General features: G+C 41.1%; 1 protein-coding gene across 1 annotated transcript; it reads left to right on the forward strand.

Moving 5' to 3' along the window:
* The first annotated feature begins 13127 nt into the window (after positions 1-13127).
* LOC139155449 (uncharacterized) lies at positions 13128-22180 on the forward strand. Its single transcript, XM_070730586.1, has 6 exons — positions 13128-13254; positions 17981-18112; positions 19159-19200; positions 19342-19386; positions 20272-20316; positions 21185-22180. Exons 1-6 carry the CDS (start codon positions 13166-13168, stop codon positions 21243-21245), a joined length of 414 nt encoding a protein of 137 aa, XP_070586687.1. The 5' UTR covers positions 13128-13165; the 3' UTR covers positions 21246-22180.
* The last annotated feature ends 1508 nt before the right edge of the window (positions 22181-23688 follow it).

The raw sequence follows: 23688 nt of genomic DNA on the forward strand, positions 1-23688 counted from the left end.
AATGGGTGCTGCCAGAAGCATAAATGCTGCCAGCGCTGCTTCTACCCACTCCTTCTGCTTGCACCTCAGGTGCAGGGTGACTTTGGGAGAGATTTGGGATGGCATAAGAATCATCTGGACAGGTGATTTTGGGAGCTATTTCAGGCGGCGTAGAAAGCATCTGGAGGGCTGATTTTTGGAGCAATTTGGGGTGGCGTTGGAAGCTTTTGGAGGGATGATTCTGGCAGCGATTTTGGGTGAACTAGGAAGCTTTTAGAATGGTTATTTTGGGAGCAATCTGGGATGGCATAGGAAGCTTTTGGAGGGGTGATTTTGGAGGCAATTTGGGATGGCATAGGAAGCATTTGGAGGAGTGATTGTGGGAGCAATTTTGGTTGGAGTAGGATGCTTTTGGAGGGGGGATTTTAGTGGCAATTTGGGGCAGTGTAGGAAGCTTTTGGAGGGGGGATTTTGGAGGCGATTTGGGGTGGCATAGGAAATATCTGGAGGGGTGATTTTGGGAGCAATTTTGGGCGGTGTTAGCCTTTGTTAGTACCTCCATTCCTCACTTTTCCTCACTGTCCGTTTCCACTCCATTAGTCTTCACTTTGTCCGCCCACCACCTTTTTTTTAAAGCCTTAAAGTTTGGATTTTCTTAATGGGTTTGCACGCATTTTTTTGCTTTTACATTGATTCCTATGGTAAAAATTGCTTCTACTTATGAACTTTTCTACTTACGAATCTGGTCATGGAATGAATTAAGTTCGTAACTAGAGGTCCCACTGTATATCTCAACAACAGAATATAAGAGCAAAAAATCATGGCAATAATCTGAAATATCCTTCTTCCCACCCCCTTCCCCCTCGGTTCCTTTTGCTTTCAGGGAGGGAAGGAAAACCAAATAAAAATGGGAAGTACAGAATATGGAGCCTGCCAGCAAAATTGGAGAAAGGCATTTTTCAGCAAAAAAATGCCCTTCTCTTATTTTGTAGCCATGCATCATTTCTTGGACTTAAAAGTTGAGGGGACTCAACCCAAGTAGGGGTGGGTTGTAGCTTACCTCTCTGCTGGCTTGCTTCCTCAAGATGGCGACTGCATACACAGTACCAGAAACTTGGCTTCTGCACATGCTCAGAAAGCACAAAAATCAAAAAAACATGATGGCGACAGCATGCTCAGTGCCAGAAACTCAGCTTCTGCACATGCTCAGGAGAAAAATAAAAAATTATTTTAAAAAAATTAAAAGAAAGGAAAGGAAGCTGAAATCCAATAAATAATAAAATAAGATGGTAACCATGTGCACAGTGCTTGAAACTTGGCTTCTGCAGATGCTTAGAAGTTTTAAAAAATATTTCCAAAGATGACGGTGCCCATGGACCGGCACCAACTGATCCAGTGCATTGATGGCATCATGACATCATCAGTATGTCGCTACTAATTCTATAGAACCAGTACGAAACAGGAGGAACTTACGCTTGCTTTGTCCGGCAGGAAAAATGTTAATCTCTGTTCCTCAAAAGAAGCAGCCTCAGAAATCTGGCTAGTTCTTGTGTCTATTTGTTCTGATAATTGGTTTAACAAGCATCAGCTACTGTATTTGTTCCTTTGATTCACGTTAATTGCTTTCTTTGTAGTTAGGTTTATCTAAAGTTCTTTTTCTATATGGCGAGGGAGTCTTTCCTTAGGCTATCTTATGGGGCAAGTGAGACCAGCTGATATCTTTAAGTAGTGCAAATGGATCTAAGGATTGCTTCTCCTATGTGTGCTCTTTTTAGAGAGCTTAAATGACCTCCCTGCTAAAGCGTTTCATTTTATGAGCAAGTTGATAAGTTATCATTGCATTTTAACTATTTAAATTCCTCAAGGTGCTCTGGCACCAAACCTGATTTGTAACTCCAGTTTTCAGGCAGTTCTAATCTATTGATTGTTATTTGGGGCAGCTTTTTGCAAGCAAAGAAGCTTTTTGTATTTTTGTACAGATAATCCTTGATTTACAACACTTCATTTAGTGACCATTCAAAGTTACAATGGCATTGGAAAAAGCAACTAATGACCATTTTTCACACTTATGACCATTGCAACAGCCCCACGGTCATGAGAGGCTGGGTGAGGAGAAGTGCCCCTTGACGTGAGTAATGTTGAGTTGGCCACAGCCATCCAGTCACATGAAGCACCACAGTTGTGAAATGAATGACAATGCTGTTAAGAATGCTGCAAGAGACATAAATGATAACCGGTTGTAAGTGCGAGGACCAATCAAAAGTGCGAGTACTGGTCAGAAATTACTTTTTTCAGTCCTTTGGACAGGGACTACTCAGAGGACTGAAAAGGTGATTTTTGACCAGTTGATGTCCTTTTGACTGGTCCTCGTACTTACAACAATCCTCACATTTTACGTTTTGCACCCTATCTTGTCATTATGATGAAAAGAAGAACCACGGTTGTGAAATGAGTGACACTATTGTTTATAATGCTGCAATGGTCATTAGTGTAAGAATCCATCATAATACAGATTTTTCAGCTCTCTGAGTAGTCCCTATGCACGTAGCCATGCTGACCTGATCACATGACCACAAATAAGCCCTGCCCACATAACCAACTGTTTAAAAAATTGAATCCCATCACCTGTTATAATTCAGGAGATTCTGTCACATCACATCGCATTTTAAATCTTATTTGTTTGTCTGTCTGTCTGTCTGTCTGTCTGTCTGTCTGTCTGTCTGTCTGTCTGTCTGTCTATCTATCTATCTATCTATCTATTTATTGTTAGATTTGGAAGGGACCATTCGGGTCATCAAGTCCAACCTCCTGCCTAAGCAGGAACGCTGTAGCATCCCAGCCAAATGGCAGTCCAATTTCCTCTTAAAAATGTCCAGAGTATTAGAGTTCACAATGTCCACTGGTAGCTTGTTCCACTGGTTGATCGTTCTGACCGTCAGGAAATTCTTCCTTATTTCCAGGTTGAATCTCTCCTTGGTCAGCTTCCAGCCGTTGTTCCTCATCCAGCCCTCCAGTGCCCTGGAGAATAATGTATTCCCCTCCTCTGTGTGGCAACCCCTCGTATACCTGTAGACTGCTATCATGTCCGCTCTGGCTTTCCTTTTCTCTAGGCTATCCATGCCCAGTTTCCACAGTCTCTCTTTGTAAGTCTTGGTTTCTAGATCTTTGATCATTTTGGATGCTCTTTTCTGTACCTGCTACAGAGTTTCAATGTCTTTTTTGAAGTGTGGTGACCAGAACTGAACACAGTACTCCAGGTGTGGTCTGACCAGGGCGTAGTAGAGTGGTATTAAGACTTCCATGGTCTTGGAGTGTATTCGCCTGTTGATGCAGCTTAGGATTGTATTGGCATTTTTGGCTGCTGCTGCACATTGTTGGGTCATGCTTAGTTGATTATCCACCAAGACTCCGAGATCTCTTTCGCTGTCGCTACTGCTGAGAGGGGTTTCTCCCAGGCTGTATGTGTGTCCAGGTTTTTTTTTACCTAGGTGAAGGACTTTGGTCTTGTTGATGTTGAACATCATTTTGTTGGTGTTAGTCTGTTTCGCGACGGCGAAAGAGATCTCGGTATCTTGGTGGATAATCAACTAAACATGAGCCAACAATGTGCAGCAGCAGCCAAAAACGCCAATACAATCCTAAGCTGCATCAACAGGGGAATACACTCCTGTCCAGGTCTTTCTGTAATTTGAGACTGTCTTCAAGCCCGCCAGCTTGGTGTCATCTGCGAATTTGATTAGTTGCCCTTCTATTCCATGTCCAGGTCATTGATGAAAATGTTGAAGAGCAGAGGGCCCAGGACAGAACCCTGTGGTACCCCGCTGCCTACTTTCTTCCATGTGGATTTGGAACCATTGAGGACAACTCGTTGGGTGCGGTCGGTCAGCCAACTGTTAATCCATTTGCATATGTTGTAATCTACCCCACTTTTTTCTAATTTGTTGATTAGGAGATTGTGGTCAACTTTATCAAAAGCTATACTGAAGTCTAAGTATATGAGGTCCACTATGTTGCGCTAATCTACGGATTTGGTTATGGTGTTGAAAAAGGATATGAGATTGGTTTGGCATGATTTGTTTCTGACAAACCCGTGTTGGGTGTTGGATATTATCCTGTTTGTTTCCAGGTAGTGGCATAGCTGTTTTTTTTATTATTTTCTCCAGTATTTTTCCAGGTATTGAAGTCAGACTAATAGGTCTGTAGTTGTCTGGATCCGTCTTTTTACCTTTTTTGTGAATGGGAACTACATCAGCTCATTTCCAGTCATCTGGTAGGTCTCCAGTGACCCAAGATTTTTGGTAGATGAGGAGAACAGATTCCGCTATGGTGTCTGCCAGTTCTTTTTGGACTGTGGGGTGAAGTTCGTCAGGTCCCAGTGATTTGTACTCATTGAGCTCCCACAAGTAGTCCCTAATAGTAGCTTTATCTGCGTTGAGTTCGGTTCTGGGGCTGTTTATTGCAGTTAAGTTGTAGCTTGGTTGGTTGGTTCCTTTATGTGTGAAGACTGATGTAAAGTAGGCATCGAGCAGCTGTGCTTTATCTCTGTTGTCTGTGATTTCATTACCATCTTTATTTTTTAGTATAGTGACTGTTTCCTTGATTTTCTTCTTGTTGTTTATGTGATGGAAGAAACTTTTTTTGTTGTCATTAACTTTCATTGCGAGGTATTGTTCGTGTTGAGCTTTTGCTGTTCTTATTTTTTGTTTGCAGGTTCTGGCTGTTTGCTGATATTCCACCTTGGTTATGAGACCTTCTTTCCAGTTATTGTATTTGGCTTTTTTTTCTTTTACGTTGTCTATGAGGTCCTTGTTTAGCCATGCTGGTTTCATTTTCTGCTTTTTTTTTTCATGGGGATTGAATTGTTTTTGGCCTCAATGATAGTGTTTTTTAGGGCTTCCCAGGCTTCCTGTGTGGATTTACTCTTTAGAAGTTCCTTTCAGGGTTTATTTTTCAGGTTCGCTCTGAGCTTGTTAAAGTCCGCTTTTCTGAAGTCTGGGACTGTAATGGAGTTGGGTGTTGTAGTTAGGGATTGCACAATGTTGAATTTTAGGACGATGTGGTCACTCTCACCTAGCGTCCCTTCTCCTTCTATTCCCTGTATCATTTCTTCCCTATTTATTAGAATTGGGTCTAGTATTGCAGTCCCTCTGGTTTCTGTTTCCAATTTTTGAGTTAGAAAGATGTTGGCTGGTGAGAAATCTGTCAGACTTTCCACTTGGTGTTGAGTTTGCTTTCCAGTTAATGTCGGGGTAGTTAAAGTCCCCCATTATTGTTGTGCTGTGCTTGTTGCATATTGCTGATAGTTGGGTTGTAAAGAGGTTATCCATTGTATCTGTTTGGTTTGGTGGCCTGTAGTATACTCCAATTGTAACATTGCCCTTTTTTTCTTTTATGTTAACCCATATGATTTCTAGGGGGTTATCTTCTTTGGATTGATATAGCTCAGTGGAGGTGTAATGATCTTTTATGTATAGTGCAACTCCACCTCCTTTCTTGTTTGACCTGGGTTTTTTGAAGAGATTGTACCCCTTTATCGGTGTGTTCCAATCGTGTGATTCATCCCACCATGTTTCTGTAATACCAATTAGATCGTATTGGCCCTCATGTATTAGTAATTCTAGTTCGTCTTGTTTGTTCCCCAGGCTTTGTGCATTAGTGTACAGGCATTTTAGGTGCTTGTGTCTGATCCTGGCTGGACATTTTTTATCCTCTGGTTTATCTGTGGGCTTAACCTGTACCCCTTTTTTGTTTTGTTCATTATTCAGTCTCTTACTTCGGTCACCCATCCCTCTCAGTTCTAGTTTAAAGCCCTCCTGATAAGTTGGGCTAGTCGATTTCCAAGGAGGTTCTTTCCAGCTCTGGTAAGGTATAGCCTGTCTCTTGCTAGGAGCCCTTCTTGAAGGTATTGTAGACCGTGGTCAAGGAATCCAAAGTTATTTTAGCGACACCAACTCTTTAACCAGAGGTTTATTTGTGGAATTTTGCATTCTCTGACAGAATGTTGTCCTTTTGTGGGTAGAATAGAGAAGACAACCTGTGCCCCTATCTTTTTGACTGTATAGCCCAAGTGGTCCTAGTCTTTCGTAATTTGATTCATGTTTTTCCTTGTGTGGTTTGTTCCTGCATGGATCACCAGTATGGGGTAGTAGTCAGTGGGCTTTAGGATTTTTGTGAGGTTTAGCGCTATGTCAGAGATTTTGGCTCCAGGGAGGCAGCTCACCTCTCTGGATTGATTGTCCGGTCTGCAGATGGCAGGTTCAGTTCCCCTGAGAATTGAGTCACCAATTACCACCACTGTCCTTTTCTTTTTCTTACATTCTTACTTCCAACCAGATTTTAATCAGATTATAGCTACTGATTATACATACTTTTTCAGTTTAGAAACAATATGATAGTACTGTTAATTTTAGTTCAATAATTCTGAATGAGGTCTTACTCAGTTGAACAGAAACCTCCCTTTTAATGCAATTACAGTAATTGCATCCACTACAACTCCTTTCTGAGTTGTCATTTGTAATATTTGCAAGGTTAATTTTATGTTTTTAGATTGACCATAATTTTATGTTTTTAGATAAACATAAGTAGAAAGTAGTGATAGAAAGGATAAAAGGACAAGAGGTCAGGGACTGCAGGCACAATGGTGCGTTTATGCGCGTCCCTTACATGCCTCCTTAGGTGCATATTGCAGGTTTTCCCAGCTTTCCATCCTTTCAAGATGGGTAAAATGAGGACCAAACAGCTAGGGGAAATATGCTGACATTGTAAACTTCCCAGAGAATGCTGTGAAGCACTACAAGGAAGCCTACAAGATAACCTTCCTTCCTCAACTGCTTTCCCCCCTTTTTTCTAGCTATAACAATGTGAAGTAATTTGTTTTTATAGCTGCAGAATGATAGTCAGGCCTTACAATCAGATTTTCCAGTGAAAACAGATGGTATTCCTTGATTGTGACCCACAAAACTAATCACAAATATATGAGTGATCTCACTAAATCATTTCATTTTCTATAAAAGAGGCACTATTTTTATTGTTGCCATTTTTTCTGGCAAGTCTGTGGTGTCAGTTAATATGGTAAACTGATGTCACAGTGGTGGCATTATCCTGCAGCAGCCATATGGAATGTTATGTGGTTGCTTTATAACTGCATAGAATTTTATTGGCTGAAATATTCCAAGACATTCTTCATTTGGGTCAATGATTGAGGAGGGATGAGCACCATGAGGTGTGTTGGCCCTTCTGCGACCCAAATTTTCCTGATTGGAATTATATTGTACTTTGGAAGGCTGGATGGATTCATACTGCCATGCCCAGCCATAGATCAAGAGCTTGGAAAAAGGCAAAGAGTGGAAGATTTATTTCTTATATTCCTAACAAAGAGGCAAAAACTTGCAGAAAGCCTTGGAAAACTCCAAGCAGAAGAAGGGAAAGCTGCTTCACAGACAATGCCTCGACAATGGTGGAAGCCTGCATCCCAACAAGCAGCTATGAAGATTAGGAAGTGGCCACAAGCCACTCGCACAGCAAAAATAACAGGAGAAAAAGAGATGGAGAAAATTCATTTACCCCTGACTGAAAGAGAAATCTCAGGACCTCTGACAGTTAATAGAAGACTGAAGATGCGTCTCAAACTAAGAGAAAGGAATGAGGCTAGGGAAATTTCTCAATTTATGAAAGCTAAAGGAGGTCCAGTGGTGACTACAAAAGAAAAAATAAGTGGAAACAAGCAGAAAATCCATGAATTGGAGATTAAAAGTAATGCACCTAGAGATATTTCAATACCTTTGAAAGGTAAGAAATGGCAGAAGGCAACTTTCAGAGGAAACATAAGGGGAAATAAAATAAAAACTCCTGCATTTGTAATTCAAAAGAACATGCCTCTGAAGATTAACAGGGGGGAAGAAATGACTCTGAAAGAAAAAGTAGGAGGAAACAAAGAGAAAAATCATTTTCAAATGGAAGTGGAAATCTCTCCGAGAATGGTACAGAACTTTCATGAGCTTGGAAACAAACCAAGTGAAGAAGGTTTATTTGCTAGGTTCCTAACAAAAAGACAAAGATTTGCAAAAACTCCTGCAAGATTTGCAGCAGAATTTTCCTCTCATTCTGTGGCTGAAAAAACAAGGAACCCTATATTAGATCCTCAGCAGGTTATTTCTGTTAAGAGTCTTGCTCAAACATCAGTTCACTCCTTAAAGAAGCGCTCCATTTTAGATCGTTCGACTCAGCTGCCTCCTTCGACTTCTCTTGTAGTGGGTGAAAGTGGTGGGGAACAACCTGGTAAAGTAGTCTTTATCTTAGAATCTGAGGACAGTTCAGCACAACCCACCCACATTAAACACCTTACTACCAGTGCTCCGGCAAGAGAGGAACCAGAAAGCAATTTAACTACAGAAAGCTCCAGAAAAACAGAGAAACCTTCTGAAGAGGTAAAAACAACTTAAGTAAATAATGCTAACAGATGCATGAATAGGAGTATTACAAGATTTGGTTACCCAGATGTGTATTCTTTCCCCCCCCAGAAAGCCCAACTGACATAAACTGTGCATTCATTTCTGTAAAGACAGTTGCTTTTTTGAGTAAAAGCCTTATTAGATTATTCATAGTAATGTGCCTGCGCAAAGACCACTTCTCTGTCTAATTGCCATCTTTATATACATGTAAAGTTCTTACAAATTTTATATCAGCATCTGGGGAGAATTGTGTATTCAGTGATGGGCTACCAAAGGTTTTACTTCCAAACTGTGGGTGTGGCTTATACAGGATGCCCTTTTCTTTTAACATATTTCAGTGCAAATTAGGTGCTCTAGTGTGGAGCTCTATTTTCGCTACCCCACTGCGTTATCCCCCCGTCCATGCAGTAGCCCACACCTGGGTGTTTAGCACAAAGCTAAAGTAGCTAAAACATGAAAACAAGGCAGTTCATTAGAATTAAATCAGAAATTTTTGATAGTTTTGAAAGTTTTGAAGGTTAGAATTTTTAAAGATTATTTTTATGTATATTAATTGGATTAATTGTACTATTGTGTCTTTTGTATGCTGTGAGCTGCCCCGAGTCCTCGGAGAGGGGCGGCATACAAATCCAATTAAACTAAACTAATTAATAGAACTGGATTGGTAAAACTGCTGTTGTTTTTAAAAAGTAGGTGGGTCCGAATATAACTTTTTTCTGAGGAAAAGAGTTTTTATGTTAAAATATACGAAGGCTTATCTTTCACTTTACCTCTCTCTGTTTAACCTTTGTTTAATCTCTCTTTGTTTTATCTCTTTTTGTTTAAACTTGCAGATACCAAAGCAGGACTTTCAACTTCATGTCAATTGGAAGCTGATTTTTACAGTGAATGTGTCAGTACTAGTTGTCATTATGGTGATTTGTGTGATGTGGGTAAGCTAAAATGTTTTTCTAATGATCCTTATATTAATAGACCATATTACTGCAGCCAGCATTTAATATATTCTCACCTCAGTAAAGGGTGGGATTGGTTTTTCTAAAATTATTGCTAAGAGGAATGAACGGGGGTAATTAAATGGGTGCATTAAGCTTGGATTCATTCAATTCTGAGAGGGAACGTCTGGTCGGGAGGCTATATTTGCTCCATAAGACCTTCTTAAGAGATTGACCCAGACCATGTTGGAGACCCCTCACCTTTTTATAAGCAGAAGATTGAGAAAAAGAAGAATTTCTTATTGAGAAACGTAGGAAAAAACATTGGTCTCTGTGACAGTCATTGATCACTGTGAAAAATATTTACATTTATCTGTCACTTCTGTTTTTGTATTCAACAGATCTGTTGTCATCGAACTAATAAAGTAAGAGATGGAACTTCTCCTGTAAAAAGGTAACTCTTAGAATAATTTTTGAATATTGTCCAACCAGTTGGAATCCCCACCATATACAGTGGTACCTCAAGATACAAACCCCACCTCTTACGAACAACTCGTGATACGAACCCGGGGTTCAGAAAATTTTTGCCTCTTCTTACGAACTTTTTTCGAGTTACGAACCGGCGTTCGGAGACTGCTGGGAAGCCGCGCGGCTGTTTTAAAACGTCACAGCCGGGCGGCGGGGCTTCCCAGAAGCCTCCCGAACGCCGGTTCGTAACTCGAAAAACGTTCGTAAGAAGAGGCAAAATTTTTCTGAACCCCGGGTTCGGTTCGGGAGGTTGCTGGGAAGCCCCCCAGGCCGGCTGTGACCTTTTAAAACAGCCGCGCGGCTTCCCAGCTGTCTCCTGAAGCCGAACGCGGAAGTTCGGCTTTGGCGTTCGGCTTCGGGAGACAGCTGGGAAGCCGCGCGGCTGTTTTAAGAGGTCACAGCCGGCCTGGGGGGCTTCCCAGCACCCCCCGAACCCCGAACTTTTGCTGAACTTCTGGGTTCGGGGTTCGGGAGGTTGCTGGGAAGCCCCCCAGGCCGGCTGTCACCTTTTAAAACAGTGGCGCGGCTTCCCAGCAGTCGCTGAACGCTGGTTTTTTGTGGGGGTTTTTTTGGTTGCACGGATTAATTGACTTTACATTGTTTCCTATGGGAAACAATGTTTCATCTTACGAACCTTTCGACTTATGAACCTCCTCCTTGCACCAATTAAGTTCGTATCATGAGGTATTACTGTATTTGACATCACTGCAATCAGGTGGGTTCAGAAGTACCTCATTAGAAAAGTCTTGCACTCTGCTGTACACAATAGAATTCCTAATGCTACTGAACTCAAACTTCTTTTTTGGGATAAGTTAGAGCTGTGTCACTCGTTGTCAGACCTAGGTATTGCATACAAAACTATGCATAGTAATGTTTTACCTGTAAATGACTTTTTCTGTTTTAATCACAATAATATGTGCATGAACAACTCAATGTAAATCGTTCTAAGCTTGACTGTAAAAAATAGGAACACTTCATCTAAAAGTTGAAAACACTGGAAAAAAAATTTGCTGGATGAATATGTATGTTTACATTGGCTTCCTTCTACTTTCCTCATTTGGTGGTCATGTCCTTTTTTCCCTTCTTGTCTTGTAAACTTTCAATTATTTTCAGTGCTAAATAAACATAAAAGTTAAAATATTCAGGACGACATTCATGCTAAGTAAGCCAAAAATAAGTAAAAGTCCAAAGATCTCACTATTTTTCTCTTTAATTGTTTTCTTTAAGTACAATTCTGGATACACAGAAGGAAGAAACACCTGGAAAACAGGTATGTAAGTGCAGAAGCAACCACTGGTGATATGACTATATTCAGTCTACTTATTGGATCTGATGAAAATGGCTCCACATTCCCATAAGTATTACAGAAAATAACAACAACAACAACAACAACAACAACAACAACACAAAAGTGGGATACCAAATCGCAATATAACCTGGCAAGATAAATCTATTTTATATGGATGACTTTAAAATATATGTGAAAAGGCCCCTGAACTTAGATCAATACTCAACACAGTTCAACTGTTCAGCAGTGAGATCATAATGAAATTTGGACTTGAAAAATGTGCTATATTATCAATGGAGCGAGGAAAAAAGAAAGAAAGAATAGAACTGGGAAATAGAACCATAGTGAAAGCATTAGCAAAGGATACTGGTTAGAAATAGTTAGGCATATAATACATAGATTAGGGAAACGTATAGATTAGGGAAGATTATCACACTGCAGGAATAAATTAAGTAAGAATATAAAAATGGACTGAAGCATGACGGGATAATTTTGGTAGAAAAACAGTAAAGAGAAATTTAGATAGCTATAGCATTTTGAATTCAAATGAAAGCGAAAATAATTTCTGAAATCTGGATGATAGAATTTGAAAATGAGGCAGCATAGGATGAATGATGTGTACCAGAACAAATTGGATCAATAATTAGGAAATTTTGATTAAGAATTTGGCATTTGATATTATATTGTATTGTATTTTAATTTGAGGTATGTGAATTTGAATCTCTGTAAAGAGTGGAAAAACAATAAAAAAAATTATACCCCCACCCCCCAAAAGAAATAGTTAGGCATATTGGAAATAGATAATAACTTGATTGGAAAAGTGAAAGAGTCAATGCAAAAGGTCCGCAAAATATTAAAATCAAAGCTGAATGCTGGAAACATAATTGAATCCATTAATACATGGTAGTTCCAGTGATAAACTACTAAACGGGAATCATCAACTGGACTTCAGCTGAACTGGACAATCTGGAGAGGGAAATACACAAACCTTTGAATCCATCCAATGAAATCGACAGGTTGCACCTTTCAAGAAAAATAGGGGGCAGAAGGCTATGACAAATAAATCAAACTGTAGAAGAACAAAAACAAGGTACAGAAAAGTACAGAAAAATTGCTGCAGGCTGTGAAAACGGAGAACATTATAAAAACAACAGAAACAAACGCACAATATAAGAAAAAACAGCCGGATGACAGATTAAATAGATGGAAAATCAAAGCTTGGCACAGAGAACACTTGAGAAAGGTTGCAAGAAAATGTGATGGCAACCTTACAGGGGCGTGGCTTAAGATGGAAACTATGCAGTTAAAGGGCAGCTATTTGCGGCCCTACTGGAATGGTGGGAGTAGAGTGTGCGCGCACCCACCCTTCAGTTTTATGGGTATTCGCAAAATCGTGGCCCAAAGCAGTCCCCGCCAGGAGCACTTGCACGTTTCCCCGAAAAGAATACATTTTTATTGTTTTGGCCTTATCATGGATGGGGTGCAGGAGGTGGGGCAGGGAACGAGACACCTGTCTTACTGGAATCTGGCAGCTCTGTGGCTTCCCTCAGTCGGTCTGTTTAGTTCCAGCTCCAGCTGGAATAGAATAGAACAGGAAATTCACTAGCAGAGCGGCTATAGCCCTGTCTGGGGTTTGGAAGCCGCAGGGCTGGAGTTTAGGGTGGTGGGGGAGAGAAAGAGAAAGAGACAGAGTTTGGGCTGCATGCAAAGAAGCCCGCAGAAGTCTTTCCTTCTTTCTCTCCCCCACCCCCAAATCTGGGTCTGTGGCTTCCAGACCCCCACCCAGAGCAGCAGCTGATCTATGATTGCGCTTCCTGCTCAGGAAGAACCTCCATTCCAGGATTTGGAATTTGAATCTGAGATATAAATAAAATGATAATGAACCACTAATATTAAAACCTCTGAAGTTTTATTATAACTTTTTCACATCTTTTCCTCATGTCTAGAGTTCAGAATCTTCTTTCTACAACCGTGCTTGTCTTAACAATATGTATCAACTACCTCCTGATGAACTTCTAGAAAAACTTCTTGAAGAATCCTTCAAAGAGGAAATTATATTCAATCGTGAAAGACCAAGGTATTTTTCTTCTCTTTTTCCCCGACTTGGCACATATCACAAGAAAGAAATTCACAAAACATGATGATAGGAGGAGGAGGAGGAGGAGGAGGAGGAGGAGGAGGAGGAGGAGGATGCATTTAATCATGTCCAACAAACTCTTGGCAATTCTATGGACCAGATCTCGCCACATTTTCCTATCTTGCACTACTTCCTTGAGTTTTTGTCTGTTCTGGTTGATCTCTGGCTTTGATAGTGTCCAGGCACCATGTTCTTTGATAGTCTGGCTTCCATTTACTGCTGATTCTTCCAAATGCATTCTCCAGCGAACTCCTCTGCATGAGATCAGGGCCGCCATCAGGAATTTTGGGGCCCCATACAGCCTAAGTGTCTGCCCCCCCCCACCATTTTAAAACTATTTTAAGTCGCCAAGCCACTTCATCCCCCGGGGATCATTTCCCGCTTCACGCCAAGCGAGGCGGTCCCATAGGCCAGTGTTTCCCAACCTTGGCAACTTGAAGATATCTGGACTTCAACTCCCAGAATTCCCCAGCCAGCAAACACACACACCCGGCAGCCACCGGCGAGGAGCTGGAAAGGATGAGGGGAGAGAAAAAGCAGGGTACCAGCAGTCAGGCGGGTGTCTTGAGGGGGCACTCCCATCTGGAAGGAAGGGAAGAAAGGCGAGGGCGGGCTATGAAGGAAGGAGGGAGGGAGGGAGGAAGGAATGGTAAAAGGGTCGATCAAGAGAGGAATGGGTGAATGAATGGACGGAGGGTGGGAAGGAAGGAAGGAAAGGGGGAAGGGACAGGAACAGAGGAAGGGTGCAAAGGAAGCAAGGAAAGGTGTGAAAGGGGAGAGTAAGAGAGGAAGGAGTGAAAGAAGGGAATGAGGGAGGAAAGAAGGGAGGAAGGAGAAGGAAAGCAAGAAATGGAGGGAGGGAAGGAAAGAAAGAAAGAAAGAAAGAAAGAAAGGGGGAAGGGACAAGAACAGAGGAAGGAAGCAAGGAAACTTATGAAAGGGGAGAGGAAGAGAGGAAGGACTGAAGGAAGGGAGGGAGGGAAGAAGGTAGGAAGGAGAAAGAAAAGAAGAAATAGAGGAAGGGAAGGTAAAAGAGAGAAAGAAAAAGAGCAAGAAAGAAAGCAAGAAAGAGAGAAAGAAAGAAAGAGATGAAAGAGAAATAAAAATAGAGAGGGGGAATGAAAGAAATGGAAGGAGGGAAGGAAGGAGAGAAAGAAAGAGAAAGAGAAAGAAAGAGAAAGAAAGAGAAAGAAAAAAGAATGAAAGAGCAAGAGAGCAAGAGAAAGAAAGAGAGAAAGAAAGGAAGAAAGAAAGAAAGGCAACTTCAAAGAAAGGCTCACTGAGCATCTCTCACTCTCTTTCTCTTTCCATCCCTCTTTCTATCTCTCTCTTCCTTTCTATCTCTCCTCTTCCTTTCTCTCCTCTCTCTCAGCCTAATCCTATCAAGTCCACTGCATTCTACTTTAAATTTACAGTCAATTTTGATTGTTCTTTAACATCAACATATTTTTCCTTGTTCTTTTTAAAATTTTTTACAGAATTTTAAAAAAAACCCAAAATTGATAAATAAGAAATAAAGAACAGAGACAGAAAAGAAGAAAAGAAAAGAGGCATAAAAATGTAAAGGAATAACTTCCAATCTTCTTTATAGCAGTCCTCAGTGTAGTTGTTTTATCCCTTCAGGAGCATGGCTCCTTTAAATTAAACATCAAATGATTCTTCAGCAAAAAGTCCATCACCTTTTTCAAGCTTTGGACAAGGAAAGTCAATGGGGAAGGCTGATCCACTTAGCAAGCAGGTCACTAACTTATGAATTGTAGCAATCCACTTAACAAAGGAACCTTATAAAACAGGGCAAAATTCACCCCAGAAATGTCTCACTTAACAATAGAAAGTATGGGCTCCAATATGATCATATATCGAGGATTACCTGTACAGATGTAACCCACTTTTTTAAAAAAAAACATAGCTGGAGGAAAAACTTTTGAGTTTCAGGAGTTGGGAAAAAGTGGAAAGATCGGCTTCATCCCACCGCAGCCATCCCCGAAAGGAGCACCACAAAAAACCTGCAAAACCTCTTCGAACCAGAAACGGGGCTAGGCCACGCCCCCTCCAGCTCCCTCTCATTTTTAATCTCGTCCATCTTTGAGGTGACAGAACGTAATCGGCAGCTTAACTGTAACTTATAGAAGAGCCATTTAAAAAAAAAAGTTAAGAGAAGAGCCATTAAAAAAAAAAAGTTAAGTTGCGGGAGTGGCCGCCGACTGGCCTTGCCGATTTCACAACTCCTCACTTGAACTTCCTTTCTAACAGCGATCGCGAGAGAGACACAGAGAGAGACAGAGAGGGAGAGACAGAGAGAGATATGAAGGAAAGAAGGAAAGGAAGGAAGGAGAGAGAAAGAAAAGAGAAAGAAAGGAGAGAGGAAGGAAAGAAAAAAGGAAGGAAGGGAAGAAAGGGAAGAAAAAAGAAAGAAGAGAAAGAAAGGAAGGCGAGAGAGAGAAAGAAAGAAGGAAGGAAGGAAAAGAAGGAATGAAGGAAAAAAAGAAAGGAGAGAAAATAGAGAGAGAAAGGAAGGAGAGAGAAAGGAAGGAAAGAAAGAAGGTAAGGAAGAAAGAAGCAAGCAAGCAAAGAAAGAAAGAAAGAAAGACCAAGCAAAAAACCCTGCAAAGTTGTTGTCTCTCCGCCTCCCCTGCCCCCCGCACTCCCCCCCCATGTGCCGAAGGTCGCAATTCAGGAGAGAGAGAGAAAAGCCTCTCGCCGCCCTTTTCCTCACACCGGCAGCCCCACTCCGCGGCCGGCCGAAATCAATGAAGCCGTCCCGTCCCTTAAGGAGTGCCTCCCCCCTGCGGGGCCCTTTTCTCTCCGCTCCGTGACGGCTGAGGAAGCGCGCACGAAGCAACCCGGGAGCTTTTCCCACCTTCTTCATTCTCTCAGGCTCCTCTTCGGCTTACCTTCGTCGAGGCTTCGAGTTCTGCCTCGCCTTTTACTGCAAAAGAGGGAGGGTACAGTCTGTGCATGTGCAAGAAGCTGCTGATTTGGCGCCAGAACGCCGGGGCCCCTAATTGTTCAATTTGGCCGGGGCCCGGGACAGGGCTCCCAGTAATACCCGTCTATCGGCGGCCCTGCATGAGATGACCAAGGTAAAACTAGAGAGGTAATCATTCCATTCTGAAACCTACAGAACATCTTTATATTTTTCATTACAAAATTGTGGAACAAATTTGGATTTCTTCAACTGGGATCATTATAATGCACTTTACATGGGGCTGACTTTGAAGATCACTTCAACTACCCTTGAAGGCAGCTCAGGAGCTACAACTGGCCTCTAAACTACATGCAGCCCTAGGTTGTCAATCTTACAATCACTGTTGTATGAGCTGTGTTGGCTCCCAGTTTTTTTTGGGGGTGTAATTCAAGTGCCTGCTTGTCACTTTTAAATCCCATCATGACAGGGATCAGAATATTGGCAGGATCACTTCTCCCTGACAGCATCTGCCCTTCCTATCAGATCAGACAGGTAGTTATGCTCCAGGTCCTTTCCTGAAGTCTTGCCATCCAGTGGGAGGTGTGCCTTTTTCTGTGGCTGTCCCTACTTTATGAAGCACTCTTTCCCCAAAAGATTGAGCAAACCCAGGTGCAGAGATAGAAAAAGAAGCTGGTGGTGAAACATCTCAAAGGAAGGACTGCAGATCCTGGTTTCTGTTTTCATTTTATGGTTTATTAATTTTGTTTAAGATGGGCAGCCATACAAATATTTCTTATAGAGGTAAAAGTGTGGCATTCCATAGAAATGCTTACTTTCTTCTTCCATTGAAAAAAGTCACAACATACCTATAAGAATGAAGAAATGTATGCAATTGCAGATGTTTCCCCTGTTGATTGCAAAATTTGGATGCTCTCTTCATATACTGCTTCTGTAGTTTGCTGGGGACACCAATTAGCTTTTCTGACAATGGCTATTTTCTCTAAACATGGGCATACCCCACTGCAGAGCTAATATATATGTAATATTCTTTTGAAAATAGGTTTGTTTAAAAACCATCTGGTACAAGGCTTGTATATGAAGAAGTAACCATACAAGTTGAAAATGTGTTCGATTTTATTGGTGTACAACAAATTATAATTTCTGTGCTTCTTTATTTATCAGATCTCCAGAAATACCTCAGTCTTTACCAATAACATTTTATTGAAATGAAATTATTAGAAAACTTTAGAGTGCACTATTGACTAATTAAGCAGAGTTTAAAACATTGGAAGAATACTTATGATATATAATTGAAAATTTTATTTTTCAATATATTTATATATACTGTATATTACACTATTATAGAACATTCTCTGGAATTATGTATCTTATTTTTAAATATAATTATATTTTCCTGATATTTTAGTAATCCAAAAGCAGAAATATAATCAATCAATTAATACTTTAGAAACAGCTGCATCTGATAAAGATCCAATTGTTGCAGTGGTTTAGATACCATGCTAGAAATCAAGAGATGATGAGTTCTAGTCTCACCTTGGGCATAAAACAATGGCAAACCACTTCTGAAATCTTTCCAAATATGAAGGCATGCATAAAAATAATGATTGTTAAACAAATAAATGTACAAAATGTACAAAAAATATTTATGTAGATCCCTCAAAACTATTTAATACCACCTGAGTGCTGGACCAATTAAACAAACTTGGATTCATTTCTGTTTCTGCTTTATCTCCCTAGGAAGTTAATATCTTTAACAGCAACCAGACCTCCACCTGCAGCTCCACCTTCATCCCCTGTCTCATGTCCAAAGCCAGGACCAGCACCAGCACCACCTCCAACACCTGGTAAAAAGGCGAGTTCAAAGAAAATGTGAGTATCTGTAGAATTATATATGTGGGATAGAGTAGAGCCTGTTAAAATGCCAATTGAAAGTATCTGTAGAGTTATATGTGTTGGATAGAATAGAGCTATTAAAATGCCAATTGAAAGTGAGTATCAATAGAGTTATATGTGTGGGGTAGTATTTATACTTGAAAGTAGATCCACCCATAGATTCTGATTGATTCATTTTATGAAAGAGCTATGGTGGCACAGTGGTTAGAATGCGGTATTGCAGGCTAACTCAATTGCTCACTGCCAGGAGTTCATTCCTGACCGGCTCAAGATTGACTCAGCCTTCCATTCTTCCAGTGTCATTAAAATGAAGATTCAGGTTGTTGGGGGCAATAGATTGACTCTGTAAACTGTTTAGAGAGAGCTCTAAAGCACTGTGAAACAGTATATAAATCTCGATGTTAACAGATATGAGTGGGGTGGCGCAGCAGGTAGAGTGCTGTACTGCAAGCCACTGAAGCTGACTTGTAGAACTGAAGGTCAGCAGTTCAAATCTCATCACCGGCTCAAAGTTGACTCAGCCTTCCATCCTTCCGAGGTGTGTAAAATGAGGACCCGGATTGTGGGGGCAATAGCCTTGCTCTTTTAAAAAAGTGCTATTGCTAACATGTTGTAAGCCGCCCTGAGTCTAAGGAGAAGAGCGGCATAAAAATCGAATAAATAAATAAATAGCTGGAGTAATATATGGTTTAATATGTTTAGATTGGAATTTGTGGTAGGCACGTTCCAGAGGACAATTTATCTACAGCATGTTTCTTAATCACAAATTTTTTTAAATGACTGGATGCCATCTCCCAAAATTCCCTAGCCAGCCACGCTTAATATTAACATCTTAATGCTCTTCGAGAAAATCTAAAATCTATATCTAAAGTCTAAAACGTCCTTGCATTTTAAGAAGTTTGAAAAGAAATGAGCCATTATCCTTCCCAGAAAAATGTATCCCTGGGAGGAATGCAATCTTAATTGTAACAAACTTCTTTTTAACTTCTGTTGTGTTAAAACACCTTTCTCTTTTTTGTCAGGTCTGAAAAAGAGGCACCCATTATTGAGGAATTACCAACTGAGTGAGTAGTAAATGTATCTCAAGGATTGTTATTTAACTTATAACTTTTTTTCCTTCAAAATATTTCCTGGGAAGGAGACAATCTTAGTGGTAGCAGAATTCTTTTTAACTTCTGTTAAAACACCTTTCCGTTCTTTGTCAGGTCTGAAAAAGAGGCAGCCGAGAGTGAAGCTACACCAAAGACTGAGTGAGTAGTACAGTCTGTCAAGGGATCTTTTTTAACTTTAACTGGATTTAAGTCAGTTGACCTAGCCCTAATGAACCAAGATTGCAAGACATCCCCTAACCTCTTCCATCCCCCAGCTCCCAGTGTAGAGTAGGCAAAAGAACAGGGGAAACCTAAAAGGCAGTGCCGCTGACAGAAATGTCTATTCGGTCACCGAAAGCAACCAATAGTCACACTGATACAAGGGGAGAGTGGACGGGTACCTGCAACAGGGCTGATGAATCGATTTGAAAAGGAGGGGAGAGTGGTGAGCCCATCCCTTATGTAAGACATTTTTTAGTAATTGAACACATTATAGATTCTAAGAGCATTCTGAATTAAAAATTTAAATTGGGGGAAGCAGAACTAGCAAGCAGAGGATGCCTCCTAGTTCTAGTAGTCACTAACCAGGCTGAAACTACAAGGCAAAAAGCAGCATTCTTCCCAGACTGTCCCATTTAGGAACCTATACAAAAAAGCAAGCTTTCATACAAGCAATAATGGATGCAGCACAGGCAGTTCTTGAGACTCCTAGAGTGGTCCATGTTACATCACTGCAACTGCCATGTTACATCACTGCCAACTCCCACCGCCACCACTGATCATCCTGCTCCCCACTTTCCCATCTTTTATCTTTTAATTATCTTTTATTGGTTAACTCTGTCTTTGATTATAGCCGTTTTTATAATCTTAGAAATATTTATTTTTTTTCTGCTGTAAGCCACCCAGGGTTGCTTAGGAATAAGATGGGTGGCAATTAAATCGAATGAATTAACAGATAAATAACTAGGGCAAGCTGACCAAGTGATGATAAAATTTTCATTTGCTGCCAGAAAAATACTTAAATTCTGCTATTTCTTTTACCAGGGCTTCCGAAAGAGAGGAAGGAACTGAAGCTACTTCAAAGAAAACGTAAGTAGCTACAGGGTGCAAGTCAGGAGTATTTCTCTTTAATAATTTTTGAAGTGATTCAGAATGCATGATAAGATATTTAATGTTTAAAACATCTCATAATATCGTCATTTTATTTCACTGTTAAACCATAGAAAGAAAAAGTGTTTGACTCCTAAGTATTTACATTTAGATACCACAATAAGAATTCTACCAAACACGGTTTATTAGAAATAAGCGGTACCGTTATTTAAAGTTGCACCCATTGTATTCCTCCTATTGAAGTACAATATTTTATTTAGCACAGATGCTTGTTTACAGGGTTACAGAAAGTCACACATTTAATTTATTTATTAAACAAATGGATGTAATAGCCCAACACACATATACATAATTACAGTGGCTTACAACATTTATTTAACATTTATTAATTACTTTCATTTAAACATGTCAAAAAAGAGAAGCTGTCACTCAGCATTTCTTTCCTGAGTCTTGTTGGAAGGCCAATGCGAGGCCTCTGGAAACGTACTGCTCATCTTAGGGCTTCATTTCTCCCTTTCCCTAGCCTTACCAAAGATAGAAAGTGATGCTGCCAGACCCAAAGTAGCTATTGGGAGAAGATTCTATGGGTGGCTACCGAGGCCTTTTCTCTTAGAGCAAATGGCTGTGATGCAGTTCTGAAATACTGAAATTCTTGCTCTTCTCAGAAAAATATTGGCATCTCAATACATGGATATTACTTTAGAAGAATATGAGATTAAGGGTACTGTATCTGAGATTAAGGGTACTGTATCTATTATAATAATAGCTAGACAAAATTTGAACAGACTTATTAGACGAATATGTAGTTTTACAATTACATCGTCTTTTATTCCTTTTATATCTGCAGAAGTTCAGAAGAGGGAGAGGGAGAGGAGGAAGAAGAAGAAGAGGAGGAAGAAGAAGACTAATCCAATTTTTAAATGATTATTATTGTATATAGTATTGGATTATTGTATATAGTATTGGATTATTATTGGCATATTATTGTATATAGTTTTGCATTATTATTGGCATGTTATAGTATATAGTATTGGATTATTAAACACATTTCAAACACACTTTGTTATTGTTATGTTTATCCTGAGGTTTAAAATCATTTCAGAATAGCTATTCGCCCATTGGGAGCAACTGCAACTGTGTTTGGCTACGGTTCTCATTATTCATGGGACCAGTAATGGGCAGCCAAAATTTTTACCATGGGTATGGTTTAGTGGTCATGTGACTGTATAGCAGTGGCTTGAAGCCCATGTGATCAGGTGGGAATGGCTTGAACGATCAAGTGAACTGTTAAGTCCTCGACTTACAACCTTACCAGTGTTGCTCGCTGGGACACAATTTGCTTTGTGTTTCCTGCACTCTCCTTCCTGGGTCGCCCCTCATCCACCTTAGGCTGGGTAGCTAGGCGAATGGGTACTGCCAGAAGCATAAATGCTGCCAGCGCTGCTTCTACCCACTGCTTCTGCTTGCACCTCAGATGGAGGGTGATTTTGGGAGTGATTTGGGATGGTATAAGAATCATCTGGAGAGGTGATTTTGGGAGCAATTTGGGGTGGAGGAGGAAGCTTTTGGAGGGGTGATTTTGGAGCCGATTTGGGATGGGATAGGAAGTGTTAAACATTCATGAAGAAGTTACAGAGTTCAGAATCTGCATGACATCTCCTGAGCCATCCTGATTGGTGGCTTTGTTTGGCGAGAGACTTGTTACCATGTCAGATAGAGTTTGTTACATTGTGGTCCCTATAAATACAAAAGCCGTGGCACTTCCTTTCAAGCTATTTTAACTGTAATCCGTTTGCATTAACCCTGTCAACTCTAGTCGAATAAGCAACTGATAATTTTACCAGTTAAGTCTCCGAGTATTTTTCATTGGCGACGAGGGTGGTTGAACCTCCGTTTCAACCTATCTACCATGGAAACTCCAACTGCCACCTCCACGTCAAATCCTCCTGCCTTGTTCGACCCAGAACATATGACATGGAAAGCCTATATGGCCAAATTTGATATTTTCTTGGAAGCGGCAGGGATGAAAGATGCCGACTATGGCCGAAAAAGAGCAATATTTCTGAGCCACCGTGGCACACAGCTCTATTATCTCGCTGAAACCCTGAGTGACCTGGCACCAACTGACCAATAAGCTAGCCAAACACTTCAAGCCGACCAAACCAGCAAGAGTACTGAACCAGCTATACATCTCCACCCCATGTCCAGTCAACGAAGCAGTGGAAGTGATGTGCCGGTGCCTGGAGGTTGTTGGGGCCTGGATGGGTGTCAACAAACTCAAACTCAATCCAGACAATACGGAGTGGCTGTGGGTGTTGCCTCCCAAGTAAAGTTCCATCTGTCCGTCCATTACCCTGGGGGGGGGAACTACTGACCCCCTCAGAGAGGGTCCGCTACTTGGGCGTCCTCCTCGATCCACAGCTGACATTGGAACATCATCTTTCAGCTGTGGCGAGGAGGGCGTTTGCTCAGGTTCACCTGGTGCACCAGTTGCGGCCCTACCTGGACAGGGTGTCATTGCTCACAGTCACTCATGCCCTCATCACCCCGAGGTTTGATTACTGCAACGCTCTCTACATGGGGCTACCTTTGAAAAGTGTTCGGAAACTTCAGATAGTGCAGAATGCGGCCGCGAGAGCCATCGTGGGGCTCCCTAGATTTGCCCACATTTCTGCAACTCTCCGTGGCCTGCATTGGCTGCCGATCAGTTTCCGGTCACAGTTCAAAGTGCTGGTAATGTTAAAGCCCTACATGGCATTGGGCCAGAATACATCTGGAACCGCCTTCTACCACACGAATCACAGCGGCCGATAAGGTCTCACAGAGTTGGCCTTCTCCGGGTCCCATCGACCAAACAATGTTGTTTGGCGGGCCCCAGGGGAAGAGCCTTCTCTGTGGCGGCCCCGGCCCTCTGGAATCAACTCCCCCCAGAGATTAGAACAGCCCCCACCCTCCTTGTCTTTCGCAAATTACTCAAGACCCACCTTTATTGCCAGGCATGGTGGAGTTAAGATATTCCTTCCCTCTAGGCCATTACAAGTTATGCATGATATGTTTGTGTGTATGTTTGGTTTTTATAATAAGGGGTTTTAGTTGTTTTATTAATTGGATTGTTACATGTTGTTTTTTTCATTGTTGTTAGCCGCCCCGAGTCTGTGGAGAGGGGTGGCATACAAATCCAATAAATAATAAATAATAATAATAATAATAAAGAGTATACCGGCACCAATTCTCTCGGATGTCTCAAACCGACGGGGAGACGATAAACCAATTCGCCACTCATCTCTGTACTGTTCTGTCACAGTGCAATTTTGACAACCCGGAAGCGCGCCTAGTCGACACGCTAATCTT

Source organism: Erythrolamprus reginae, unplaced genomic scaffold (genome assembly GCF_031021105.1).
Source record: "Erythrolamprus reginae isolate rEryReg1 unplaced genomic scaffold, rEryReg1.hap1 H_2, whole genome shotgun sequence".
Classification (NCBI taxonomy): Eukaryota; Metazoa; Chordata; class Lepidosauria; order Squamata; family Dipsadidae; genus Erythrolamprus; species Erythrolamprus reginae.

Bases quoted from the DNA above. Each gene is read 5' to 3' on its own strand.
- LOC139155449 (XM_070730586.1), top strand. From the start codon at position 13,166: ATGTATCAACTACCTCCTGATGAACTTCTAGAAAAACTTCTTGAAGAA. The intron at 19,201-19,341 runs GTGAGTAGTAAA...GTTCTTTGTCAG, and splicing joins ATTGAGGAATTACCAACTGA to GTCTGAAAAAGAGGCAGCCG. The intron at 20,317-21,184 runs GTAAGTAGCTAC...TTATATCTGCAG, and splicing joins GAAGCTACTTCAAAGAAAAC to AAGTTCAGAAGAGGGAGAGG.